General features: G+C 46.4%; 1 protein-coding gene across 1 annotated transcript in view; it reads right to left on the bottom strand.

The window, feature by feature from the left end:
* Nucleotides 1-27492, bottom strand: part of LOC311148223 (agrin-like) — a 175812-nt gene that overhangs the window by 25665 nt on the left and 122655 nt on the right. Inside the window, exons 12-27 of the mRNA XM_084185112.1 lie at nt 25464-25583; nt 24279-24443; nt 22767-22910; nt 21547-21671; nt 21182-21287; nt 16289-16708; nt 14744-14869; nt 12477-12604; nt 10866-10980; nt 9213-9332; nt 8626-8997; nt 7324-7516; nt 6293-6508; nt 5248-5477; nt 3808-3942; nt 1230-1320 (exon numbers count right to left, since the gene is read on the bottom strand). Of these exons, the coding sequence (XP_084041238.1) occupies nt 1230-1320; nt 3808-3942; nt 5248-5477; nt 6293-6508; nt 7324-7516; nt 8626-8997; nt 9213-9332; nt 10866-10980; nt 12477-12604; nt 14744-14869; nt 16289-16708; nt 21182-21287; nt 21547-21671; nt 22767-22910; nt 24279-24443; nt 25464-25583 (2806 nt within the window). The remainder of the gene's footprint in view (nt 1-1229; nt 1321-3807; nt 3943-5247; nt 5478-6292; nt 6509-7323; nt 7517-8625; nt 8998-9212; nt 9333-10865; nt 10981-12476; nt 12605-14743; nt 14870-16288; nt 16709-21181; nt 21288-21546; nt 21672-22766; nt 22911-24278; nt 24444-25463; nt 25584-27492) is intronic.

The raw sequence follows: 27492 nt of genomic DNA, 5'->3' as shown, positions 1-27492 counted from the left end.
CTTGGGACCTAGAACAAGCATCTCTGTTTTGTCCGAGTTTAAAAGTAAAAAGTTTTCAGCCATCCACTTCCTTATGTCTGAAACACAGGCTTCTAGCGAGGGCAATTTTATGGGCTTCACCATGCTTCATTGAAATGTACAGCTGTGTGTCATCCGCATAGCAGTGAAAGTTAACATTATGTTTTCGAATAACATCCCCAAGAGGTAAAATATATAGTGAAAACAATAGTGGTCCTAAAACGGAACCTTGAGGAACACCGAAATGTACAGTTGATTTGTCGGAGGACAGACCATTCACAGAGACAAACTGGTATCTTTCCGACAGGTAGGATCTAAACCAGGCCAGAACTTGTCCGTGTAGACCAATTTGGGTTTCCAGTCTCTCCAAAAGAATGTGGTGATCGATGGTGTCAAAGGCAGCACTAAGGTCTAGTAGCACGACTTTTTTTTTACCCATCTACCAGGTGCCATTCTTTACGAGGCATTGGTAAACCACCCTGGTCTTTGTGGTTGAATCTGTGTTTGAAATTCACTGCTCGACTGAGGGACCTCACAGATAATTGTATGTGTGTGGTACAGAGATGAGGTAATCCTTCAAAAATCATGTTAAACACTATTATTGCACACAGAGTGAGTCCATGCAACTTATTGTGTGACTTGTTAAGCAAATTTTTACTCCTGAACTTATTTAGGTTTGCCATAACAAAGGGTTTGAATACTTATTGACTCAAGAAATTTCGAAAAACTTAACACACATTTTAGGGTATTGTGTGTAGGCCAGTGACAAAAACATATAAATTGTATCAATTTTAAGTTCAGGCTGTAACAACAAAATTAAAATGTAAAAAGTCAAGGGGTGTGAATACCTTCTCAAGGCACTGTATATTCTCTATGTGACTGTAACTGTGCTTGTGTGTTATTTTGTGTAACCTACATAAGACTGAAAAGGATTCCCACCATAGAGGACAACATAGAAATGTAATTAAGTACTTTATATTTCTATGGAATTCTGTTTCTATGGAGGACGATTATCTGTTCTGTTCCATTTAATTATATTCTATCCTATCCACCATAGGACTGTTCTGCCCGAGGCACAGCTTTTAAGTATCTATCTGCCATTACATCAATTCACAGCTCCTCAGTACCAACTCCTGTATATCATGTGGAAACATGCTGTTGTGTATGTAATTCGTAGAGTGTCTGTGTAGTGAAAAGAGCGTTTTACTTACTGGAGATCGTGACCGTAGGTGTGCAATCCCTTCAGCTCCAGGTAAGAGTCACCACTAAAGAACGGCATGTAGGCCCCTTTCTTCTCCGACACTGAAAAAATGGTTATAAAACGGAATGCATTACGACAGGCATTATGTCATCCTTACGGCAGCACTATGCATGTGTACGGCAATAATTATGGCTTATGCAGCAAGTCAGGGGGACATTGGGTGAATTCAGTGTTACCCACCCAGGGGGTCCGTTTTGGATAACAATGATTGCCTAGTCTTCACCCACCCAGACTGTTTGCGACACACGCACACAGTTGGGGCCTGCAAGGCTCTTTTCATTGGTAATTAGGTAGGATTAGCTTGCTGAGTCAGGGTGGGGAAGGGAGGCAGACGGAGATGAGAAAGCTAATTAGCCATTGCGCAGGAGACGACTAACAACGCTCACGGAGGAGAGAAGAACAGGAGCACCGCTGCAGACACGACAAGGAAGTCAAACTGTCAAACCGGCTGTCATAATAAGAAAAGGAAAGAGCTACCTCGGAACTCAGCCAGTTTACAGAGTGGAGTGGGAGAGGATTTCAGTTCCTCGAGCCACACACACACACACACACACACACACACACACACAGACACACACAGGTACGAAAGGCATGCACACACACACTACTTAGGCTTCGTCACAAGAAAATGTCCAGGTACTCTGATGTGTGACATCAGATCATTGTTGTATTTTATTTCACCTTCATTTAAGCAGGGAGTCATGCTGAGACCACAGTCTCTTTCGCAGATGAGCCCTGCATTAACACATCAACAAACAACAACCACTATACAGTATCTATATACACATCAACTACACAATACACGAAAAGCAAGACACAATCATATGAAACAAAAACATTCTTTAGTAAAAAACAAAAGGAATATTAGGGAGGTAAAGGGAGGTAAGGAAAGTAGGCCACTAGGAAAATCTCAAATGGAGTTCCAGTAAAGGAGTTCTGTGTGGTTGAATGGTGGTCCGCAGCCAAATACTAGGGAGCGGCACTCTTATACTTATCAATACAACTATGTCTACCTAGGGCTTCCCTCCAATAGGCAGTCGGCCACACCTCCTATTTTTAACTGTTCCCAGTACAGCCTTTAAAGCTGAATTATTTTTTAAATATCTGATCTGAAGGATCCTGTCTTCAAAGGATCCATTTTTTATGTCTGTGTCCAGTACGAAGGAAGTTAGAGGTAGTTTCGCAAGCCAATGCTAACTAGCATTAGCGCAATGACTGGAAGTCTATGGGTATCTACTAGCATGCTACCTCTAACTTCCTTCATACTGGACACAGAGACATAAAAATGGAATCCACGAGTTCATCTGACTCTGGGGAAGTAGATAAAGGGCCTCATTGCCAAAATCCCGAAGTATCCCTTTAACTGTTCCCAGTACAGCCGTTAACGTAGGCCGCTGAAAGATGGCTACTTATCTGATCCAAAACCTGTGTCGGCCAGACACTCAGGCTGAGTGACTTCTTCATTAATCACCACAGGCAGAGGATTTGATGCCATTAGTCATCTCATTGATTTAATCGAAGCCCTCAGCGCGTGAGACGCTCTTTCCCTCACAATGATTTTCAGTTCACCCCAATTTATTTTAATCACCGCTAACTGGGACTTGTGACCCAGTGGGGCTAGGAGTGTGTGTCTTTGTGCGCGTGTGTAGGAGAGAGACTGTGCATATTTATCTATGCCTGTGTGTCTAAGTACGAATAAATAGACTTAACTTTTGAACACCAACCTTCATTCTTCATTCACTTTTCAAGCTTTTATATTCTGAAAACATCCATGAGAATTTGGTGGATGTGATGGGGGGGAAAAGAGAGCAAAAAAAACAGTTGCAAACATAATCGCCGAAAGTGCTAATGCTGAACTTCAAACGCAGCTCCGGTGCATTAGGATCTCCTCCCCAGATGCGGCCCAGCGCTTCAACCCGCTTCCCCGTGGAGCTAAGTAGCGGCGAACGCATTTGAACACAACACCTGTGGGCGGAAGAGGGAGCGAGACGGAGAACGGCTACAGGAAGGCTCGCTAACAACCACAGCCGAGACGAATGCGCTAACAGCCCGACGGGCCAATCGCGGCGCTCCGCTGTGCGCCGGAGACCCTGGAGGCGGCGGCCCGTCTCTCTGCATTTCAACTCCCTCAGGATGGAGAGACGGAGCGTCACAACACGGAGGGAAAAAGAGAAGTGGGGAAAGAGGGAGATTTGGGTAGATCTTCCACCCAGAATCCTGACCGGAACACTGAGGCAGGATGATATGCGAGGGGGGCCATGGTAGCATGCAGCGGTGGAGAACTGATGAATTGAGAACAGATAATGGAATTGATGTGCTGTACCACACGTTGTGTTATCGTAAGCAACTGTTGTTGTTTTCCACTTCTGGTGTTTCCTTTTTTAAATAAAATGTTTGTAGTTCAAGTAGGTCTGATATGACATTAAAAAGTACATACTATGCTGACATTCTGTATATATGTCCAATACACTCATACTTGCGCGCACACGCACGCTAGGTTAAACTTATTTTAAAGATGGTGGCAGTACCTTTCTCGCAGTGGCGTCCCTCGCGACCCATGGGACACTCGCACTTGTACCCTCCCTCTGGCTGCACCTGGCACTGGGACGAGGGGTGGCACCTGTTGGGCTCGCACGGGTTGTGGGTGTCGGCGCACGTTGGACCTGGAGTTCACCACCACCAGAAAAAAAAAAAAAACTCAAGTTAGAACTCAAACCAGAGAATCTTCAAACCACCTTCTCTTATAAAAACCAGGGTTGAATTCATTAGGCAACAAAGGGTACAAAATGGACTGAAACAGGAAGGGACTACCTGAACTTATCCAATAAGAAATGCTTTTTCATTTCCCATTGCAAAACGCGTTACTATCGTATGCCCTAATAAATACAACCCAATATTTTCAGACCATTTTGCCTCCATTCCGTGTGAGAAGAGGATGAGGATGGATTTCCTCAGTAAAAGAGGTCATTTTCTAATAGGATTTAGAAATATTACATGTGCAGATTAAGAAAAGACCCAAGCACCCTTTGCTGCCTTTCTGCTATGCTTATGGAGCCTTAGTTCCTGGCTGTGGGAGAGGTAGCTTGAATGGCTCCCGGATAGCTGAAATGGCTTTGCCCTACACTAGCCAGGCCGCATCCCAATTCAGCCATCATTATTTTAGTAGCCAGAGCCACCTGAGGCGAGGAGAATGCTGTAATGAACGTCTCCCACTGAGTTCTGAAGGAAGGCTCTCTCCCATAGCCATCTATTACACTCTCACTCTTTCATTTCTATCTCTACCATCTCTCTCCCTCTCACACTCTCTCTCTGCCTTTTTCTCTTTCTACCTCTCTCGTCTCTCCCTCTTTGCATACATACCCAGTCTTAGCATTACCAAGTTCATAATAGGCTAATCATTAAGCCACAAAGCTCCCATATTTCTCCTCTCAAACTGGTTCCTAGTCTGTGTGTGTGGAGTGTGCTGCTGGAGCAAGAGAGCAGCAGCATCATTTAAAAGCTTTAGGGGCCATGCTTCACTAGGCCTGGATGGTCGCTAGTACCATTTAACAACACTCCCTCATTAGCTTAGACCTAGTGGACTGTGACCACTCTAAAAGAGGAGAGAGGGGGCAAAGACCAGGCGATGGGATTAGGTTATAGTCTTTAATATTTCTGTACTGCATCACACCTAAAAGTCTTAAACAAGACGTAATGGCTAAAACCTGACTGCGGGGAATTCCCTAGACATGGGTTGAAATAGTATTGGCTTGCTTTCATATACTTTTGAGCGTTTGATTGAGCCTGACCGGTGTGCATGCAAGATGGGCGAGGATTGCACTTTGGGGGCTATTCCATTGTTATTGGTTCCATTTCACCAGCCGGCAAGCTCAATCAAGCGCAGCTAAAGTATTTAAAAGAAAACAAATCATATTTGATCCCAGATCTAGTGGAGGTCCGTTATTAGAAACAAAACAATTTTGGCTCACCGGAGTAGCCGTTGATGCACTTGCAGTGGAACATCTCGGCCTCCTTGACCTGGCATGGAGCGCCATTCTTGCAAGGGTTGGGCTGGCACGGATTGTTGCCGCACTCGCCCACACCGGTGCCGTACAGCACGTTGTCACTCTTTTCCTGCAGGTTGTACACCAGGTTGTTGACGTCCAGCATGCGCACACAACCCACCAGACCCGTACCGATGGAGGTTCTCTCCTTCACACTGTGGATGGAGGGAGGGAGAGGGACAGGGAGAGGGAGAGAGAGTGCGTGAATGGCATTATACCATCAACCATCCAACAGTTATTTAACTCAGTGAAAAACAGGCAAAATACACACAGGTGCTGGACAGAAAAAACAAACAAATAATATGAAAAAAGTAATATCCTTTCATATACTGCTCACTGTGTGTGCTTCTCAATAAACCACTATGGGAGTATAGGAGAGTTCCTGACATAACGGTTTTCATGTAACTCAACAACTAAAATCTTATTTCTAAATTAATCATATTTTCTCCATATCTACGTAAGGGATAATCAGTGAGGAGCTATGCGTTCTATGGAAAATAATTAACGACATGGAAGATGTATTCCACGTCGCGATAGCGGAGTGGAACTAACCTTCCACAGAGTTGCATTATTTTCCAGAAAACGCATAGAGCCCAGAGTTGATTATCCCTTTTATACCATGGCTATAATTTAACACATTTGCCAGTAGAAATGTGTTACATTTGCCAGTAGAAATGTGTTCAACATCCACTGAATTAGCTAGCAAGTTTACTAGATAGCTACAGTAGTTGCCATGGTAATCAAAACAAACAGACTTGCTAGCTTAGCTAACCAAACAGTTCTAGCATGATATTATGAAAATTGAATTCAACAATACCAATAATGTTTTCAATTCGACTTTTGCTTTAAAAAGCAGCTCAAACAAAACATGTAAGAATTAATTATAGCCATTGAATTCTACCGTGTCGATATACTGTGCTTTATAGGGAAATAATGCAAGCTCTAGAATGCCCTTCAAGTGAGGCCTTACTCTGTCATCATGTCCTCGGGCACCCCTCCGATGAACAGGTGTGTGTCCAGGTTGAGGCCGTCGGTGCCGGGGGGGCTGGCGCCGTTGATGTGGAGCTCATTGTCCACGCTCAGCATGGCGTTGCGCCGGTTCCTCGTCACCACCAGCTGGTGCCAGCGACCCTGCTTAACTTGGACATTGCTGACCAGGGTGCCCGTGCCTGAACCTGTGTTGAACCTGGGGGTGGGAAGCAAACCATTAGCTTTATACACAGAGTGTACAAAACATTAAGAACAACTTCCTAATATTTAGTAATAATCCATGTCTCAATTGTCTCAATGCTTAAAAATCTTCCTTTAACTTGTCTCCTCCACTTCATCTACATTGATTGAAGTGGATTTAACAAGTGACACCAATAAGGGATCATAGCTTTAGCCTGGATTCACCTGGTCAGTCTATGTCATGGAAAGCACAGGTGTTCATAATGTTTTGTACACTCAGTGTACATGCTCAATGGATAATCTGCATTGAAAAAATTGCTTTTTAGTCCAAGAATAGGCTTAATCTTGATATTGGAAACTGGATATGGGAAACCCTTCCTGCATACAAAGGTAGATCTGGAGAAAGGCAACAGTTTAGAGGTTCATGGATGCACAGGCACACCTGATTAACTGTCATACATGTACCTAAAGCTAACTTGGTTGAGAATGTATGGTATTATATTTTTTACACTGTGATCCTTAGCGCTCGATACACATTGACATTAACATAATGTTCTGTTCTCTTTTATTTCAAGTAGTATTTGATTCATTACAGTTGCCAAGAGACATATGTCCAGAGAGAGAGAGAGAGAGAGAGAGAGAGAGAGAGAGAGAGTATTAATACGCATGTGTGAATAGAGAGAGAGTTAAACAATGTCTCATTCATCCCAAACAAAACTAAGCTTACATCATTCTGGGTCCATCTACAGCTCACTGTTTTCACTTCCCTGTTAACTGAACCTCTTCCTGGTTTCTTTCTTTCTGTTTTATCCCCTCCTCCCGTCCACTCACTTGAGCTCCACCTTGCCGTTGACCAGGGTGAGAGATAGGAAGTCCTTCTTGCCGTCCTGGCCATTGTAGAGCAGGATGCCCGTCATCTCGGCGGCCCTGAAGTCCATGGCGATGCGGACCGTGTGGTAGGCCTTCATGGTGTCAAAGGCCAGGTAGGACTTACCCCCGAACGACGGAATGAAGTACTTGATCACTGAGAAAAGAGGGGTGATGGGAGGGTGTCACATACTGTATAAGGTGTAATGTTCGTACCATAGAGTTGGATAGAGGTAACCACGCTAACCACAAAGCCTGTGACAGAAGCGACAATGGCAAAGATAAGGGGTGGGCCCTCTTTCCATCTCTATGGTTGGTACATGTTAAACAGTTGGAGACAAGCCTAGTTCAGCTAATCTGGCCCAACAAACAGATGGAAGGATAGAACCCGTGACTAACAGAATGTGTGCTGGTGTGTATCGGCAGGTAGGAAAGGACAGCATGATGACGTGTTTTCGACTTTATAATCAGGGTTTTGAAACACACACACACACACGTTTCTTACTATTATATCATCATTAGCATCCTTTTCCCCAAACTCAACAAACTCCTAAACCGCCTCTCTCCGTCTCAGGAGAATGTAGGCTGATGAAATCCTCTCGTCGAATGATTTGATTGAACCAAGGGAGGCTACGGTGTTGTGCCGCAGCCGTCACTTAGCCACTCACACACACTCCGACTCAAACACACACACTGATTTCCACCAACTAATCCCCATCAAAGAAATTAGGGTCAATTATGTTAAGATGCAGCTGTGTGAGGTGGTTTCTTATCAGAGACCACCGAGGGGGAGAAACGAAGTGGAAAAAAGCTCAGAGTACTCCGACGGCACTCCAAGCTTGATTTTGTGGCTCGGCGCAGCAGACGCTGATTTGATATGAGTTTACTTTAGCGTTGATTGGTAAAGTGGTCAGTGGTCGCTAACCTCATTGGTTATTTAGATAGTGGGTGTAGTGACTTTGGTAGATGCTGGATGTCTATTGAGTCAAATTAATTGGAATCTAATATAAGGTGTATGGATTTTGGTATTGTCTTTAATGCAAGGTAGGGGGTCAGTTCCAGCTCAGCACTGTCAGTTCAAGACATCAATAGGAACCTACTGTTCTCTTATGGGATTGTGTTGAACTTCATGAATTTCATTCCAACTCCTTTTCGAAGATCATAAATGGCACTGAACCTAACTCTGAAGGGAAACTACCTAGGGGGTGTGTGTGTGTGTCTGTGTGTGTCGGTCAAAGGAAGGAAGGAGGGGGGCTCCACACTCACGTTTCTCGCAGACTGCGCCCCCTCTCCCGGCGGGGCAGATGCAGGTGAAGTCGGCACCGTCGTCCTCGCAGGTGCCCCCGTGGCGGCAGGGGTGGGAGTCGCAGGGCCGCTGGGCCTTGGTGTGGTGGGGCACAGGCCTGGTCCTATGGAGGGGAGTGATGGTAGTAGTGGGTCCCAGAGTGGTCACTGGCGAGGGGGCAGTGGTGGTCCGTCGGCTGGTGTAGGGGCGGCGGGTGGTGCCCGGGGGACGGCTTGTGATGAAGGGGGAGGTGCGGGGCGGCGGGTTGGTGCTGGTGGCGGTGCTGGCGGTGGGGGTGGTGGCTGTGGCCGTGGTAGTGGTGGTTGTGGTGAAGTAGGGGAGGGAGGAGAGGCCTGGTGGAGAGGGAGAGAGAGAGACATTCAGAGAGACAGCAAATGTCAAGGAGAGTGTCAGTCTTAGACGTTTTTTATACAACGACCAAAAAACGTCTAATCATGCCTTCATTTCATTTCATTTCATAATTTGTATAAATTTCATCTCCTTATACCACTTGATATTTGCAATTACAGTAAACAATGCAAGCCAAGCCTGCAGGTGCTTGTCCTACCGTAGTTGGTGAAGCGAATGTTCTCCTCCTCTGGCTTCTTCACCATGATGGCCGTCTCCTTGGCTGCCTTCAGCTGCTTGAGCAGGGCTCCCTCGATGTCCTCCACTGTGTACCTGGTCTCTGTGGCACAACATGGATGACAAAGCCGTTCACAACAAGACTCAACCAGGACAGCTGTTCTATGTACTTCCTTGTATTTGATCTATCGCAGAGCGAGCACACCTGATTCAATTTGTCAACTAATCATCAAGCCCTTGATTAATGAATCAGGTGAGGCTAAAACAAAACTGTGAAACGTCTCGTCCCAGAGGAAAGGTTTGAGAAACACTGAACAAGGAGGCAGAGGAGCAATGTCCTAAAACATAGAAAATGAACCCCCCTCTCCTTAGCTCATAACAGTGAATTTATAAGAGAGCGATCGAGGTCGCTATGATACAACGACACACCCAGGGGATCAGTCGTCCTCCAACCGTCCAACAAGGTTCCACTGAGGTTCAGATTAATCGTTCTCATAACGTTTTCCACGGCTGTTTTAACTGGCCGATGCAGAGCGCCTTTATGGCAGCGTCTCTTGTACGAATGTAAAAGACGCTGAGCGGAGCCCGTAAAAAGAGAAGAAGATTTTTATCTGATCAAATCTGGTAAAAACAGTACTTACTAACAGTACTCTGGGGGGGGGGGGGGGGGGGGGGCTGAAATGAAGCCAGCTCCAAATATATAATGCCACCAAGCTCACTCTGAGGATTTGGTTGTTGTTGATGTTGTCTTGTTCGTTTTGTCCCTTTTGGCTCTGACAATTAACAAATATATCCCCCCTCCAAATAAAAGAAAAAGGAAAATAACAAAGCCAAGGTTTAAAATTACAAAGCCAAGGTGCTTTGTAAAATGGAATGACTTTCAGTGTTGTTGTATCGCATAGCAATTATGTTAGTGAGGGAGAGATTAATTTGGTATCAAAGGAAAAGTAACTATTGAGGGGAAATTATCATTTTGACACTTTCCATTAAGACCACAGCCTAACCAGTAACAAACGTGTCACTAACATTATATATGATGGCATACTATGTGGTTATTGACATAGGCATTTAGAAACATAGTCTTTTTTTTTTGTGTAATGTGTAACATTAGCCATTACAGTACATTTGCCTTACACATTTACCATACAGTAAACAAGTGTGTTTTATCAGGGTTGAAGTCAATTCCATTTGAATTCAGTCAATTCAGGAAGTAAACTGAAATTCCAATAGGAATTTTCCTCTATACTTTCTTACAGAAAATGTTTGATTTGAAGTTTCCAGACTTGACTGAATTGAAATGGAATGGCGAAGGTGTATTAAGATGGCAGCCCCATGTACTTACCACAAACGCCTTGTTTGCTAAGTTTGCCGTATTGTACAGTGCTCTCCGTTATTCTTTTTTTTTGTATGGGCATTAGCACAGTATACATGATCCCAATTTTAGCTCCAAGACGGCGGTAATAAAATAATAAACGAAAAAGTAGATTGTGCTGATTTATTGGCACATTGAACCATGTCACACGCCGTAGTTTAAGAACTCTATGAATAGTGCTGAAAAGATGACGTCATATCTGAATTCCTCCATCTTTATGCACCTTCGCCATGATTTTCCCAGAAATGTCCTGTTCTGTATTACCTGGGTCAAAGTGGGCCTCGACGAAGGCCAAGATGGAGTTGCTGGGAGCCAGGCTGCGGACGCGGACACTCATGAAGTCCTTCTGCACCTCTGATTTCCGGAACAACTCATTCAGCTGAGCCAGGGAGGAAGAAACACACATTCATTAGTACACACCGAAGCAAAACATTTTGCAATGGAGAACTAAATCAAGCATTTCTTATTGGACAAGTTCAGGTAGTCCCTCCCTGTTTCAGTCCATTTGTTCCTTTTTGTGCCTAATGAATACCCAGCAATGATGAATGAGCGAGGTAATAAGCTCTGTGCAGAGGCTCGTCCAATTTGAGTGCAGTGAACTCATTCTCAAGAAGGATGGGGAAGACTATGTCTACGTCCCAAATAGCAGCCTATTCCCTACATAGAGCACTACTTTTGGCCAGAACCCTGTGGGCCCTGGTCAAAAGTAATGCACTATATAGAGAGTAGGGTGCCATTTGGGACGCATCCTATGTCAGTGGATAGGCCTACTACTGTGTAGAACCCCATTGGGCCTAGTCTGGGTGCACAAATTGACATTTAACTGGAGCTGGGGAATAATTACATGAACATGTTTTTTCAGAAACAGTGGTAAATGTCAGGTGAGCATGATGCACGCTGGCTGCTGATTGGTTTAGCTTCCGATTCATTTACATTTTTAGTCATTCACACTGTGTGTGTGTGTGCGTGCTTTCGGTGCCCAAATGAGGTCTAAATCATTGTCAGGAAGGAAATAGCTCAACTGTACACAATCCACATGGCTTCATGGTTCCCTACTAAACAGAGAATAACATTCATAATGTATCTCACTCAACCGACTCAAGTTGATACCTTAAGGGAGAAATAAGGTACTGTACCAAGTGCCTGACCTAATTTGAATCTGTGCTAATCGCTGCTATCCCACACTTCAAGTGATCTTGAAGCGTACACTTAGTTCTGCTGTTCTCTTCTTCCTCTGTTCACTCAAAATTCTTCTTAGGGGAGTGAGAGACACCACTCCCACCACTTCTTTCCAAACTATATTCCATTATCCATTATAGCATACTGGAATTTTTGCACAGACTCCACGGGGGCCCCTGCTGTGTGGAGGATGGGACTGCAGGCAGCGTGGCAAAGCCAATCTGTGTCTACATTCAGTGTGTGTGTGTGTGTGTGTGAGCCCAGACACAAGCCAGGCGTCTCAACATCCCCCCACCGGCACACTGACCCAGACACAAGGCCACTTCTCCCCCTCTCTAGTTTTCACCTTAGGTGATATCCACAAACAGTCTCTAGCAGACAGACACATACAGGGGGCTAGAGGGGGCATGGTGTCGCTATCTAATGCCACAACTGGCCCCTGCGAGGCGTACGACGCACACACATACAGACACACACAGAGACACAGTGTTGTGAGGCGGTAGATTAGGTCTCGGCAGGGGCCAGTGATACCATTTTAACCGCTGGCATGGCTGTTGGAGGCGAGTAGCATACATGCACACGCACCCACGCACAGCCCTAGCTTTGACAAACCACACTTCTTCAACAGACTGACGTTGAACCACTGAATGTAGCTTATCTATGGCTGCTAGTTCTGTATGTTCGGGGGCTACTCACAGCACTCTCGATGCTCCTGGCCGTCTCCCCAAACAGCTCAGACTTGGGATCCTCCATCTCAGGGGTGTAGAAGACCTCCTGGCCCTCCACCTGGTCTAGGTGCAGGAAGCCGCTGAACCTCATGGTGGCTGGGAGGAAATGGTGTCACAAACATGTTAGAAAAACACTACTTCCTGTGCCTATGAGGCATGCGGTGCCTTCAACCACCCGCCCTCAGCTTCAGACAGTGACCGTTTGGGGTAGTGCCAGTCTGGGGTTAGTGATGGAGTGTGTGTGCATGTGTTGGAAGGAGGGTTAGTGTGGTCGTTGTTGATTGGTTGGTTGGATGGGTGGGGCTGTAGGGAGTTTGGGTGGAGCCTGTGACTGGCCACAGTGAAAGTTGAAAGAGTGGATTGTGGGATATGGAGGAGTGAAAGAAGAAGGGAAGAGGAGGAGAAGCGGAAGGGGTGAGGAATGGACTGGAGTTTACCAGACCGAGACTCGTCCCAAAAGTTGGCAGAGGCATTAAGGACTGAGTAGAGAGAGATCAGTTAGACAGACAAGACACACTGACACACATATTACAAAGACAAGCAGAGAGGGACAGACAAGACAACACACATAGCAAAAATGAAGAAACTGTTCAAAGTCCCTGGCTTTTGCAAAGACAGTCTCCCGCTTTGCCCTTAAACATCCCCATTCCCTGTTCAAAATCCATCAACCCCCTATGGCCTCTCACTATTGTTCCGCCAACACAGTTGCAGCGAGACTAAAGACAACGTGAAAGAGAAGAGTGAAATAAAGCAGAAAGGAAGAGAGAAGGAGAGGAGAGGCACTGATGTTGAGGTTTCATGCTGTGGCTCGTAGTCAGCCGAACAAATTGCCCAAATCAATCATGGTGCCCTGCTCGGAGTTTGCCTGGGAAAAAGGGAAGATCACTTGTGTGATTATCGTGAAAGATAGCAGTAATTGTCTCCTAATGCCGCCAAACCGGTGACTTAAATAGGCTGGTTAAAATTGCATGATAAGGACTTTTTTTGGTCGTTGTTTCTGCCCGACACACATCGGTTCAAATCTAACGGGGCTGCTATCGAAATCTAACGGGGCTGCTATCGAAAAGGAGCAAATGGGGGAGATTTGGATGGGGAGAAGAAAAAAGACGAGAGGAGAGAGATAAATCAGATTTTTTATCCGGGTAGAAGACAAACATCAGAGGAGGCAATTTTTCAGACGAGCGGGATCCGTGACGGACGAAGAGAGGGATGGGGGTGTTTGACTATCAGATCACATTGAACTGTGAAACTTAGGCCTCGTTGGAGTTTAACTCGCCTCTTGCAACTTGCATTGGGAGTGTTGACAGTAGCTTTGCTCTTAGTATTACATTTGGAAATCATGCACATTATTTCTTCATTCAAATATATAAAACTTTGTATAACATACAGTATTACACTTTTCAGATGTTTAAATGATGTGGCAACAAAGTATTAGTAATTAGAATCACTCCCACTGATGCTTATCTTGGCTACCCCGAATCAAATCTTGCGACTACGCTGATGCATAAACATTTTTGGGTGTACTGTGGGGATTCGAATGATTAACGGAACAAAAACACAATCACAATGTCCATCGGTGCACCACTACAATTTGTCCACACCTTCTGATAACTTCAGATCGCCCGATAAACGCTGTCATCTAAGGCTTCAGACGATAGGCGTTAGCGACTAGCAGTTAGCTCCTCTCAGAGAGATCACTGACACTTTGTCAATACAGGAGGAAAATACAGCGAGACACTCTGCTGATAGATATTGCACCTGGCTGGTCGCCATGGACTTGTCATTTCCATCCTAATGACTGTGATATCTGGCTGACAGGCCTTCCCCGGGAGGAGAAATAGTTCTGGCGTATTGACTAAGGCGCGAGACGCTCTATTATCAGTAACAGTTTGGCTGAATGGGCAATCAATCGATTGACGACATATGACATCATCGTTAGCGCCTTGCCACAGCTGACATACACGGATATTCGTGATGCGTTTCGTCATTCGTGATTTGGCGTGCTGCAAATGTGGTTTGACATAATACATTTCATGGACGGTAGTGACTATTTATGTTGTCGTTTGCTTGGCGAGAATGAAGCAACGCAGCTTCAGATTCAATATGAGCATATTGTTTCATATTCAAAATGTGTGCCTCCTTAGGGAGTTGAAGAAGTGGGTGGGGGGTTGGGGTCGAGGAGGGGAGGGGAGCGGGAGAAGGGGGGAAGAAGAGGGAGGTTTTGGGGGTACTTACGGGGGCAGTTGGCTCCCTCAGGGCTGCTGGAGGCCGTCTTGCCGTCGGGACAGCAGCCGAAGGGAGTGTTGTCACATGACGAGCGATCTTCCGCGGTGGGGATGGTGGTGGCCGCGGCTGTGGGGTCTGGGGAGGGGAGGATTCATAATGCTTAATAACACTTCATAACACTTCATAACACCCTCTTAACCCCAGTCTCAAAGAGTTGCATCTGGAGCTCATTTGCATAATGTGAACTATACTGTAGTGGCTACATAATAGGGTGCATATGTAATAATGGCACTAACTACTTTGTGAAGAGGCTAGTTGTTCTCTGAGGAGCAGCTTTATGGTCACCCCAAGATTAGAAATGATCGTCAAGCAAAGAACCGCAGCTCACTGAATAAATTGTAAAGACGTCAGGGGGACGGTTGTCTCTTCAACGACTCTCGCCGTCACCCCCGTAAGTGAAACCGAAGCCACCGAGACAGCCGCGTGCGTCCGTGGAGAAACGACTGTGGAAAAGGAGTTGGAGGGATGGAGGGAGGAGGTTAGAATCTACGGGGCATCTTTACGGGCACGGCGATTAAGTTGTGGGGGGTAGGGGGGAGTGCTACGGCTCAGGGACTATGTATTGCTTCACTGAGAGCCATGGAACTGGCTAACAAACATCCACCCACTCACACACACATAGACTTAGACACACACACACACACACCTAGACAAAAATTATCCACGCACGCACACACACACGCACGCACACACACACACACACACACAGGCAGGCAGGAGAACCAGGTCTCCTTGGCAGACAGGCCATGGGCGCCAGCGAGCGCTCCGGTCCACTGCTGACAAGAGAATAAATCTGCGAGGGTGGGGTAAGCGACTGAGGAAGTGCAGAGGCTTGTGTTCCATCAATTCAGGAGTGTCACAGCAAGCTGTTGGGAGACTGAGGGGTCACAGAGCTTTGGAATGGTAAAAAAGCTGATTGAAAAGGGTTTGTCTAGCAGTCTCTGAAGTGTGGTGCTTCGCGGAGTGGTTTAGCTATAAGGCCGGAATGCGGTAGAGGGATTTTAGTGTGTAGAAAGAGAGTCGTGTTCCGTATCATTATGTAGCAATGACAAGGTAAGATATTCTTATCAAGCTAACAACTCAGGCTTGAAACAATCCCCCGACATAAGCCAATAACCTCATCAGCTTTTCTGTTTTCCAATTCTACAAAATCAGTTACGTGGTGAGAGAAACTTTTCAAATGTGAAAATAGCTTTATATTTTGAAAGAATGGAGGATACCATGACAACAGTCTTGGGTTTAGAATACATTCTGGTATTTCTCTGCCTAACATTTGGATTAGTCCTAACTGAAAGCACTTTGAAAATGCACACCTCTATGTTTGTTGTATAATATCAGATAATGACCTGTTTAAATGGTTTATGATGTAGCAATGAGACATATCAAACCGTGAGTCAGGTCAGAGGCCCATATTCAACCCTTCCCTCCCACTCTGACCTCTGACCCATAGCAGAGCAGCATTATGGGTAATGAAGTGAAAGAGCTTTGATTTACCAACTGGCTCCTCTCCGCTCGCCTCCGGAACTCCGAAAGCGCTACCTTCTTCCTCATTCTCCTCCTCTTCCTCCACCTGGTCGTCTCCGCTGGGCTCGCCGCTCCCTGAGTCTTCAAAGGCGGTAGGGGAGGAGCCAGGGCTGGTGTGACCGGGCAGGTGGGGGGTGGTGGAGTGAGGTGGGTGGTGGGGGGTGGTGACGGGGCGGTTGGTGGTGAGAGCGCTCTCCGTAGCCATGGGGGGCGGCAAGGCTTCCACGAACGAGGCCGGTGGCCTCTCCGTTAGATCATCGTCCCAGGGAGAGAGTGATGTGCCGTGGTGCGGCGACGTGAGCCTGACGTGGGCGGTGGAGGGGGTGGTGGAGGCGGCGTGGGAGGTGGGGGGGTAAGGAGTGGGTCGGCCGGCCGGCTCTATGATGCTTTCTGCATGGGGAAGGAAGGGGAGGAGAGGAAGCAAGGAATGGATGAATGGGTAAGCAAAGATGGAAATGCTTTGGTTTTTCTCTCCTTATAGTCCCCATGTACACCTTTACCAAATACGACCTCCCCCCCACCCTCTCCTTGTTTTTAAATGTTGTACCCTTTATGGTTCAGTCTTGTGTGTTATGGTCACGTCAGGCACCTGAGCACCCAATACAGATCGACATACAATAGCATAGGCCAGTCTCATTGCAATATGGAATATACAGAGTATACCAAACATTAGGAACACCATCCTAATATTAAGTTGCACCCCCATGTTGACTCCAAAGCTTCCCACAGTGGCAGATGTTTTTCACTGCGGCAGATGTTTTTCTGCATGCGCTACAGACGGCTATATCGGTCCACTAATACAGGACTTTACATTTGTATTTTCATTAATAATTTATTTTAATTCAGATTTTTCAGAAGTAAGTTGTATTTTTACTAAAGTACATTACACCACTGCATACTGTTGAGTTCAAATGCACTGCAGTCTGTTTGTGTACAGAGAAGAATAATGTGGCCTATATAGGGTTAAGCTGCACTGCAGTTGCACTGGCGTGTGTGTGTGTCGGTGTGTGTGTGTTTGTGAGGCGTGTGTTTTTCTTCAGTGTTGGTGTGTGTCTGTGGGTATGAATTATATATCCATATTCAAATGTTGCCCTCCTGTAGTGGAGCTTTAATCACAGACAGCCAGCGCCTCTGGTGATGAATGATTGATATAAATGGGGCAGAAAAAGCTGGGTTTTACTTTGGCTTCAAAGACTACAGACTCGGCTCACAGCCGCACAAGCATCCGTCAACTCCGCCGCGTCAGGCAGCCTTGTCAACACAGTCATACATGCCATCCAAAAAACACTCTCCGAAACCCTTTCCCTGCTGTCAGCAGAGAGAGGGACCGCTTTTTTTCTTTGAGCTGAGACCATTACCCATGCAAGGCTTTGGTACAAAGACAAAAATGTATCGGATAAAACCGATACAATAGGACAAAAAATCCTGAGGGGTAGAGGTGAGTCTGAGAGTGTAGCTGCTAGGATGATGGCGAGCCAGCCAGGCATAACGATAGGCATAACGATACTGATGCTCCTACCCCATCCATTGTGTGTCGAGGGGGGAAATAAAACCTCATTTGAATTTGGCTAATATTATGCGTAGGATTTAATTGCACACTAATAATCTCTTATTTGATCGGCAATTACACCGTGAAGTGTGAAATGTGATACCTTGACGAAGTGCTGGGTATTATCAGCCAGGCACCCCACTATCTTCCACCCTGCTAGGCTCCAGAGGAGAGGAGGCAGAGGAGCCAGTCTGGAGAGATACAGTATGTCAGCTTAGCCCTGAGAGTGCAACAGTGATTGCTATCGCCGTGAGCGAGGCGGTGGCACACTTTACTTTTTCTATTGGCTACACCTGTCACTCAGGTGCCAAGCCTTGCGTCGGCGGCGCCAGGGGAGCAGGTGTCTGGGATACGGCGTCCTTTGGCGGCAAATGCTCGAGGATGTATGGGTAAAATAAAAAAAAGAGAAAGAGAAAGAAAGAAAGGTAGGAAGAACAACTGACAGTGTAGTCAGTTTGGTGGAAGCTTTCCTTAATCAGGTTTAACGCTCCATTTGCTTTTTGCTTTTTTTCCCGAGAGGCAGACTGTTATATCGGCGGGCGGGCGGGAGAAAAATCATTGTCATCTTCACTTGTCTGGGCTATGTAGTTATCTTTGAAAGCCGGTTATTAAGATTGTTTGCAGTGTCTGCCATGATCAGTGGGGAGGAGGAATCTCATATTAGAATGTCGAGAGAAAATGGAAGAGGGAGAAAAACAGTGGGGGAGGGGGAGAAAGAGAAAAAGAAAAAGAAAGAGACCAAGACAGGAAAAGAGGGACAGAGGAAATAAGACCAAGAAGTGATGAGGGAAAGTATGAGGTGAGAGAAAGAGAGAGAGATAGAGAGAGAGGGAGGGAGAGAAGACAAATTCATCTGGGAAAATGGGAGGACTGAGGGAGAGGCGTATAAGACAAGAGAACCCTGACTAACATTCAGGCAGAAAACTGATGATGCCATATGCTTGTGTTCGCTGCCAATTTGCCGCAAACGTAGAGGTGATGACACCATATGGGAGAACCAGGCCACTGGCCAACTTCTGGACAAGATCGGTGCCAGAAGTTTCTCATTCGTTCAAATACCCTCTTTTAGTGGCTTGTACCTTTCACGCTTTCACTGGTTTTCCCCTGGATTGCTTCATCTAGCTCTGAGATGGGCTACATAGCCAGAAGCAGTAATTATGTGTAGTATAGAGAAGACTCAAAAGTGCCTGAGAGATGGGTCAGATAACAGCAGTAGCCATTTGATGTACTTTCTGCAAAACTTGCTTCAGTGTGGAGCCATTAGCACTGACGTACAATACGACGGTGGAGTTACATCAGATCAAGGAGGCTTGAGGCTTGTAGCTCGACTATGGTTTCTGTAGGAATGGCATAGGCCCTCAGTAGTGCTTCTGCGCTAGGTGTTAGCATTGAAGTTATTTCTGTAATTCTTACTAAGAGCTGCATCAGATCAGCAGGAGACGAGGGGCAGCGGCGGTAGGAGGGTGGAGCAGTGCTAATGCTAATTTGCACCCAGTCACACGTGAAATGAGCTCGCGCGCTAACCCCCAACATGGGGGCGGCGGAGGAGCCCGCTACCCATGGCGCAACCGCATCCGAAGGAAGAAATGAAAAGAGCTGCTGTGACAAGTCGGAGGCCCGTCGTGTTCACCTGGCTTTCCCCTCAGGCTCAGAAAGAGAGAGAGAGAGAGAGAGAAAGCGGTCTCTGTTACAACTCTTTCTCCCTCCGAATAAGGCTACACACTAGGTAAGGAATTACATACTACCAATGTCTCATGTGAGCAGCAGGTAGCCTAGCGGTTCAGTAACCGAAAGGTCACTGGTTCTAATCCCTGAGCCGGCAAGGTGGAAAAATCTGCCGTTCTGCCCTTGAGCAAGGCAGTTAACCCCCAACAACAACTGCTCCCCGGGCGCCGATTAAGAGGGGTTGGTTAAATGCGGAAGACACATTTCGGTTGAATGCATTCAGTAGCGCAACTGACTAGGTAGCCCCTTTCCCTTTCCATCGCCAGGCAACAGAGAATGAGTCTGGAGTGAATTTCACCGGTAACGAATCTCTAATCACCAGATGTTCCGGGCCTATCAAAGCGCTGTTGGCCTCTTATAGAGAAAATTACTGTTACTCCAGTGTACCTGTATGTATAAGTCCACCACAAAGCGCTATTTCAGAAGCCTTGGTTAGGGATTGAGGTGGAGTCTCCGAAGTATTGCACCTACTTTAGGCCTGACAAACTGCACCAAGATCAGCAGGGAGTAAGAGAATTAGGCTTTTCTCGAATTGCTGTTTTTTGCGTTCGTCTGATCTGTGGGCGCTAAGCGGTGAGGTGAGCAAACATTTTCCTGAGCGAGATGCTAGGCACCTGGCACTGGCCCATGTCCAACCTTCCTGTGCCCGCCTGCCAGCGCTTCCCAGTGCCATGCTGTCCCCGCGGGCCCTGCCGTGACGCTTGCCGGTGCTCGGCTCAACACGTCCATCGTACATGAAAGCCACGGCCTTGGCGCTTGTCCCAGTGCACACTATACCACTCAGTGTAGTGGTGCACTCCATCCAGCTAAAAAATGCGACAGGGATTGAAGGATTCCCCACAGAGGTTTTTGGAGCTAAACCTCCCTAATCCACACAGGGGTGGAGGGAATCAAACAGTGAAATGTCACTCCTTTCTGGGGAATCCGTGGCTCAGCAGGCTCCATCCAAACTGCAGCATCTCTATCTACAGGGGAGCATCCGTCAGGCCTCGTTTCTCTCCCAAGACTTTGTTTTCCTTCTTCCTCGCTCCTCTCTGTCAGCCACGGTGTTGATTTCACTCGCAGTGACACTGCAATCCCAAGCAGGGAGGATGATGGGTAAAGAGCCTCAGCTGTCATCGTATGCGCTCACAGGTATGTTGACGACAAGCCAGCTGTTCGTTATTTCCACAACTGGTGGCCACAGAGAAAACTTGTGCTTTACTGCAAATTCTTGACATATAAAGCCCACACACACTACAATAAAAAGACTTGATGATATCTTGTGAAGTCAGTCTCAAAAAGTGTTTTTAAAACAGTTAGACCGTATAAGAGGTTACTACAGTAATGTGTAAAGTAAAGTTTACGTACTTATAAGTATAACTATAAAGGCTATCCACAGACAAACTGAAAACAGTGAAAGAGACAGTGAAGCAATACGGCACCAAACCCAAAGTGGACACAACCCATATCCCCTAGTCCAGATAGTTAGAGAGAGGACAGTTGGTCTTTCCGATGCCTGTGGCATTACTCATTATCTTTTGATATGGGCCTGACAACAGGAGTTGGACTTCCCCTAGTATGATGTATGGAGGCCAAACGGGGCTCACCTGTGCACTGGCCAAAGCGTTCCACTGTGATATGCTTGTCCTGCCTACAGGCAATGGTCCTCAGCTGGCACTGATCAGCGTAGGTCACCCCATCAGAGCCGCACACCTGCTCGGGAAAAAGAGAGAACAAGAAGAAGCTACAACTTGTTAACTCTAGCGTTGCCTACTACCAACCACCGTTGCTACTAAATGGGGAACTGAAGCTTGGTAGTTCCAGGTGCTGGGGTCTGGATTCTGTGCTGGACTTCTGACAGTATGGACTGATTGGTCATAGATAAGAGGACTGATTGGTCATAGAGAAGAGGACTGATTGGTCATAGAGAAGAGGACTGATTGGTCATAGAGAAGAGAATGTAGAGGCCCACCTTGGTCTTGTTCTTCTCGTCACAGTCGGGAGAGGGACATTCGCAGTGGACTTGACCGTTGACCTTGTCACACAACGCGCCAAACTTGCAGTCCAGCTCATCACATGAGGTTGGGGCATCGGCACCTGAGATGGGAATGAGGGGTTCAAATCAACTCATGGGACAATAGATAGGCAGCTATGGCATCACTGGCCATTCATCTAATTGGGTATTCCTGGGCCAAATCATGATGCTCACATTAGCATGTGAGCTTGGCGCTCTTAACTGCCCTTAATCCTAGTTGATAATCATCATCATATTTGATATGCGCAGTAATAGTTCCACATATAAAAACATGGGTAGGTTATGCAGATGAATTAATGGTTATGCTTTCCATACAGATTATATTAATGATGAATCTTTAATATAAAGTAAATTTGTGGACTCTTTTCAAGACAATTAAAAAATGTCTTGTTTTGGCTGGGCGTCTAAGCAGCACTGATCTCTGGTACTTTCACCAAGGAACCTGTTAGAAGCGTTGACACATATCACCACTGGGTTGCATCAGCAGCAGCAGGGGCTTGGCCCCAGAATCCTACCCATGAGCCCCTGAGGCGCTGAGTGTGGGCTCTCTGCGCTGACATAACAGCCGTGCGGAGCGCCTCCTCTTGGTTTTCATGTACCCCCCCACCACCAGGACCCCCTTTTTTCATCTACCGGTACGCCACAGACCACCACTGCTGGGCTGGGACTATTGACTTCATTAAGCACTTGATTTCCTGTCGATAGCTGACGGTGGGTCTTAACGAGACCAGGACGACACAGCAGGGGCTCACCTTCCCTTTCCGTCAACTGGAGTTATGTGTGTATTCATTGGGCTAAATTAGAATGGAGGAGGGCGAGGGAAACTACTGATAGAGGGCTAAATGACTGGATACTGGATAAATGGCCAAAATAGAAGTGCTTAAAATATTTCCCATTCTGATTTGTTTTTCCTTCAGATAACACCATGAACAACGACAGCTATTGTACTGCAAACGTGTTCACTGTTCTAAATGCTGCTAAAACACGTGTCTTTGAGAAAAAGCCATTGAGTTCATTAAAAGGCTCTGCAAGGCCGCCCCCTGGACGAGAGGAGTAACAGGGACTAGACGAGAGGTGTTACCACACTCGCCATGCTTCATCGATGTCGCGGCGAGTTAGCAGGTGGCACACGTCAGTCAGCGGGGGCTCCACCTTACCTGTGTCACAGCCGCTCACACCCATCTTGCTGCCGTCGGGGCACACGTTGCACTTCATGCCCTTCACTCCCGTCTTGCAGGAGCACAGGCCTGACATCTGCTCGCAGTCGTCCCTCACCGAGCCCACCGCGTCGCAGTTACACGCTGGAACACCGAGGGAGAGAAAGAGAGAAAGAGAGAAAGAAAGAGAGAAAGGGAGATATGAATAGGGAGAAGAAGGGGGGAATGGAGGAAGAGAGACAGGGAGAAAGGGATGGAGAGAGAAAGGGATGCATAGAATACAGTGAATAAAAGTCCATCTGTTCATCATAATGAAAGACTATCCCTCTACTCTATCCCTAACACTCTCCAAGATTCTCTATTATGCTTTTTAGTTCAGGACTAGGCTTGGTCTGTGTCTGAGAAACCAGCCCCTACACACACACTCTCTTTCAAACACACACACAAACACACACACACACACACACACACACACACACACACACAGGCCAACTCAGAAGTGACCCCTGGGTTGATGTAAATCTCAGCGCTTCATTGTCGGGGACTGGGGTCAGAGATAGTTCAGGCCGAGGCCAGCCAGACAGCCCTGTGGCAAGATGGGAGAGGGTAGATGGGCCAACAAGATCACAGAGAGCCACCAGCCCGCAAGGGACAACATCAAACCCCATCATGTTCCTGGAATCAATGTTTTTCCCCCTGCTGAACTCTGCACTGATGTGTGTACTGTTTGCTTGTCCGTGAGTAAACCTCATGGGGCCAGTGTTCCAGTCAGGAAGCACTCTTTCCACTGTGCTCAGAGGGCACTTTCGGTACTGCAGTTTAGCTGAAGTCAAGCCCAAAAGGAAAAAAATACTAGACGGCCCAATAGACCCCTATCTGTGTTTACAAACATTGCCACATGAGTGCATTTCACACTACTTTTGGATTATAATTGGATTTTAAGGCTTGTATGAATATCCTGCTTAATTTAATGTTTGTGTCATCATCGCAAATCAACTGCATTATACTTAAAAAACACTTCAACTTCAACCAGTAAAATGGCTCTTTGGCTAGCTTTTGCTACAGCCTATATCAATGAGCGTTAGCATTCTAGCTAACAACTGCTGCATCCAAAATAGTTATTTTGCAAAGATCACAACCAAATATAATCTTAGCGACTGTTCAAGCAAGAATCAAAACATAATTGTAAGCGTATGAGAACCCCAAAAAGTTATTTTGTTTAGAAGTTAAAAAAAAAACGTAAATCTAGGCTATGTTGAATGGGCGCAGATGGCGATGGCTTTCTTACTGCCGCAAAGAGTCGGGCACATCTGTCCGTGACGTCAGTGTGTCGTGTACTGGAAAAGGGTCTATAGAGAAGTCAAATAAAAAAATTCCTAAACCTTGAGTTGCAAGTGTCATAGTCTACTAACTGTGCTATACAGGACCATAACTCTTCTGTTTCCTACGTAAGGACAGCTCATGAGAAGAAAAGAGATGGCGAAAGAGGCAGAGTAGGAGGAGGTCTCTTACGTGTGCAGCCGCTCAAGTTCTCTGTGACGATGCCGCGGAAGTTCCAGAAGCTTGGATCGCAGCGGTCGCACTTCTGTCCCCCGACACCGGGCTTACAGGAGCACTGGCCGCTGGCCGGGTCACAAGTTCCCTTGTATGAGCCGTACGGGTTACACTGGCATGTACCTAGGGGACACCAATGACATTGAATTATTTAATTAATTAGATCATTATCTATAGCTACAACAGCAAAGCAACAGCAGACCGTTTCCAGTCTCGCCTCTGACCCCTCGTATTATATCCATCACAATGGTATTAACTTATTGACCAGATGAGCACAATCAGCCTAGCATACAATTCTTTGAAATAAAAACCTGCATATAAAGTGATATCTAAAGGTCAACATATAAGGCTGGTTTCCTGGACACAGATTCAAGTCTAGTCCAGTGCTGGGTTTCCCAAAAGCATCGTAGCACTAAGATCATCTTTCTTTCGTACATTTTGTTTCAATGGAATGTCACGGTTTCGGCCGAGGCGGCTCCTTCTCCTTGTTCGGGCAGGCTTCGGCGGTCGTCGTCTCCGGAGTACTAGCTGCCACCGTTCGATGTTTCATGTTTGATTGGTTTTGTCTGTTTGTTACACCTGTTCATTGTTAAGTGTTCATTAGGCACCCTATTTAGTTCTCTTGTGTTTGGTCAGGTGTTGTGTGTAATTGTTCGATTGTCACGTGTAGATGTTGGTCCGCTGTTCTGTGCTCTCTGTATTTTCATTTTGTTTGAGAGAGTCCTGCACGTTGTGCGCATTTACTTTGGACAGTCCAATGTGCGCTTGTTTCGCCTGTGGCCTGTTGCCGTGTTGGCTTGTACTGTCGGACTTCACTAAAGACATCTGTTTTTTGAATCTCTGTGTCCTGCGTGTGATTCCACGTTCCCTCTACACTCAACCCTGACATGGAAATAAGATGATCTTAGTGCTACGATGCTTTTGGGAAACCCAGCCCAGGACTAGACTTGAATCTGTGTCCAGGAAACCAGCCTTATATGTTCACCTTTAGATATCACTTTATATGCTGGTTTTCATTTCAAAGAATTGTATGCTAGGCTGATTGTGCGCATCTGGTCAATAAGTGAATATCATTGTGATGGATATAATACGAGGGGTCAGAGGTGAGAGGTTGGATGTCATGTGAGAGGTTGGCGCACTTACTGGGGCATCCGGCAAGTCCCACACCAAGGGCCGCCGTCTTGTTGTCCCGGCAACAGCCATAGACTGACTGACTGCAGTGTTCCGGCGCTGTCAGCTCTGTCGGAGAGGTGGCCGAAATTGCTGATGAGGGGCCGAAACGGAGGATGGAACAAAAGAGGGAGAGAAGTGACAGTGAAGGCTCTTTTAAGGGGAATTGGAAGACACAATCTCTGAACAACATGCAACAATGAGTTTCGCCTGGAAAGCCAGGGGTGGAGAAGCTGGCATCTGGCTTCCAGATAACAATGATATTTTCCCAATCCTGACAATGGCTCAAAATCAGAGGGAGAATTATGCTATTACCTCCAGTGCAGTGAAAATAAACAATGGTGTTCCTAGTGGATTTGCAACAGCTGACATTTGCCACTTCCTAGGAGCCCTATTCTCTTAATTTGTTCTCCTGTGAAATTGCAGAGCGCGACACAACGTCGCTACAAGCTCGCAGAAGCAGAAAAAAAACGAGTCTACGGCTGAATTTGATGGACTGGGCCAATCTGTGAGCGTATGTGTGTAGTTGTTTTGTCTGTGGGAGCGCCAGATTCCACGGCGACGTGACAGCTCGAAAACCGCATACAACACACCCCAAACAAATATGTTACCCAACAGAGCACTTGTGTACAAGGGAAATGAGCGAGATATGGAAGGATGGAAGGAAAAGAGGAAGGGAGGGGGGGTTGTTCAACGGCCAAGGCAATATATTATTGCTTAAACTCTCTTCAGGCCTTGGATCGAAATGGCCGCCAGTGGTAGAGTTGGGAGGAAGAACTCTCCCCCTCGCTCGCTCTCTCTTTCTTTCTTCCTCTCTTGTGTTCCTCATTTGGAGTTTGGAGGCTGCAGCTACCGGCCCATAAATCACACTGTTACTGGTGTGGATATGAGCCGAAGCCTAATGGTGATGACTTGCTCTCTCTTTTTCCAGTGCTTTTCCACTCCAGCGATGAGCTTTGGACACAGTTCATTAACTTGCCACTTTTCAGCGCTCCCGCTACTATCTGTACTGAGCCTATTAGGACAAGAGAGAACTTTTAATTTCATATGTTCTTCAACCTATTGGTTTTTCCTCTACAGTGGCCATTGTCTGGCACAATGCAGTTCTCTCTGATATGCGAGTATTACTCTCTCTCTCTATCTCAAGGTCTGCTGCTGCCACGGCTATGTATGTAGCCTTTGTATTTCAACAAGGGGAGAATTGAGTGCCTGTGTACTAAGCAACGGTATATACCACAGAATCTTTCTTTAGACCTCATGAAAACTGGAATTACTGACCCAGTTTTATGATAAAAAAATGCAAAATAGGACAGCTTGAAAGTTATTTGAGACAGCTGTCATAGATCAAAGAACTCAGAAAGGCATGATGAAACATTTTCCCAGAGACACAACACGTAAGGTGTTTATAAACCACATAAGACAGTAAAAAACAACAACACAAGGTTGTGTTGAGTTCAAACCCCCTTTGTCAAGTTAAAGCAGTCAAGTGCTTCCTTGAGATTGAAGGCTTGGAGGTCAAACCGTGGTCAAAGACAAGTTCCTCCATGCATAGCTAATGAAGAGATTCCAATTGATCTGAGCTTTTTGGGAGAAGAAGAGGGCCCTGAGCTCGCGCACCAATAGCACTCCACAAGAAAAAAGGAATTGATTCTCTGCGGATTGTGGAGAAGCGTGACAGAAAGCGCCCAAAGTGGCCAGCTTAGGAGGGACGACTCTACAGGGATGTGAGTGTGAAACCGGAGCGGAGAGCTCTCTCCATTTCTCTCTATTTCGTTTGCTCCCTCGCTCTTTTCAGGGCTGCAGGGAATCAAACGAGCTGCAGTGATCACACAGAATATCTTATGTGCCCTTTGCTTTGCTCTGGCCTACTACAGAGAGCTCATGGTTTGCACTGCCAAGGCAGGGACTTAGAACGTAGAACAAGACATAGAACAAGCCTTCCCTACTTTTGCCTAGCATCTGTGGTGGCAGCCTAGAGCCTTTGGTAGCCACATGCATGTTG

This window comes from Coregonus lavaretus, assembly GCF_964263955.1.
Source record: "Coregonus lavaretus genome assembly, chromosome: 20".
Classification (NCBI taxonomy): Eukaryota; Metazoa; Chordata; class Actinopteri; order Salmoniformes; family Salmonidae; genus Coregonus; species Coregonus lavaretus.
Note: the sequence above shows the minus strand (reverse complement) of the source record. Positions and strands in the feature narration are given on the sequence as shown.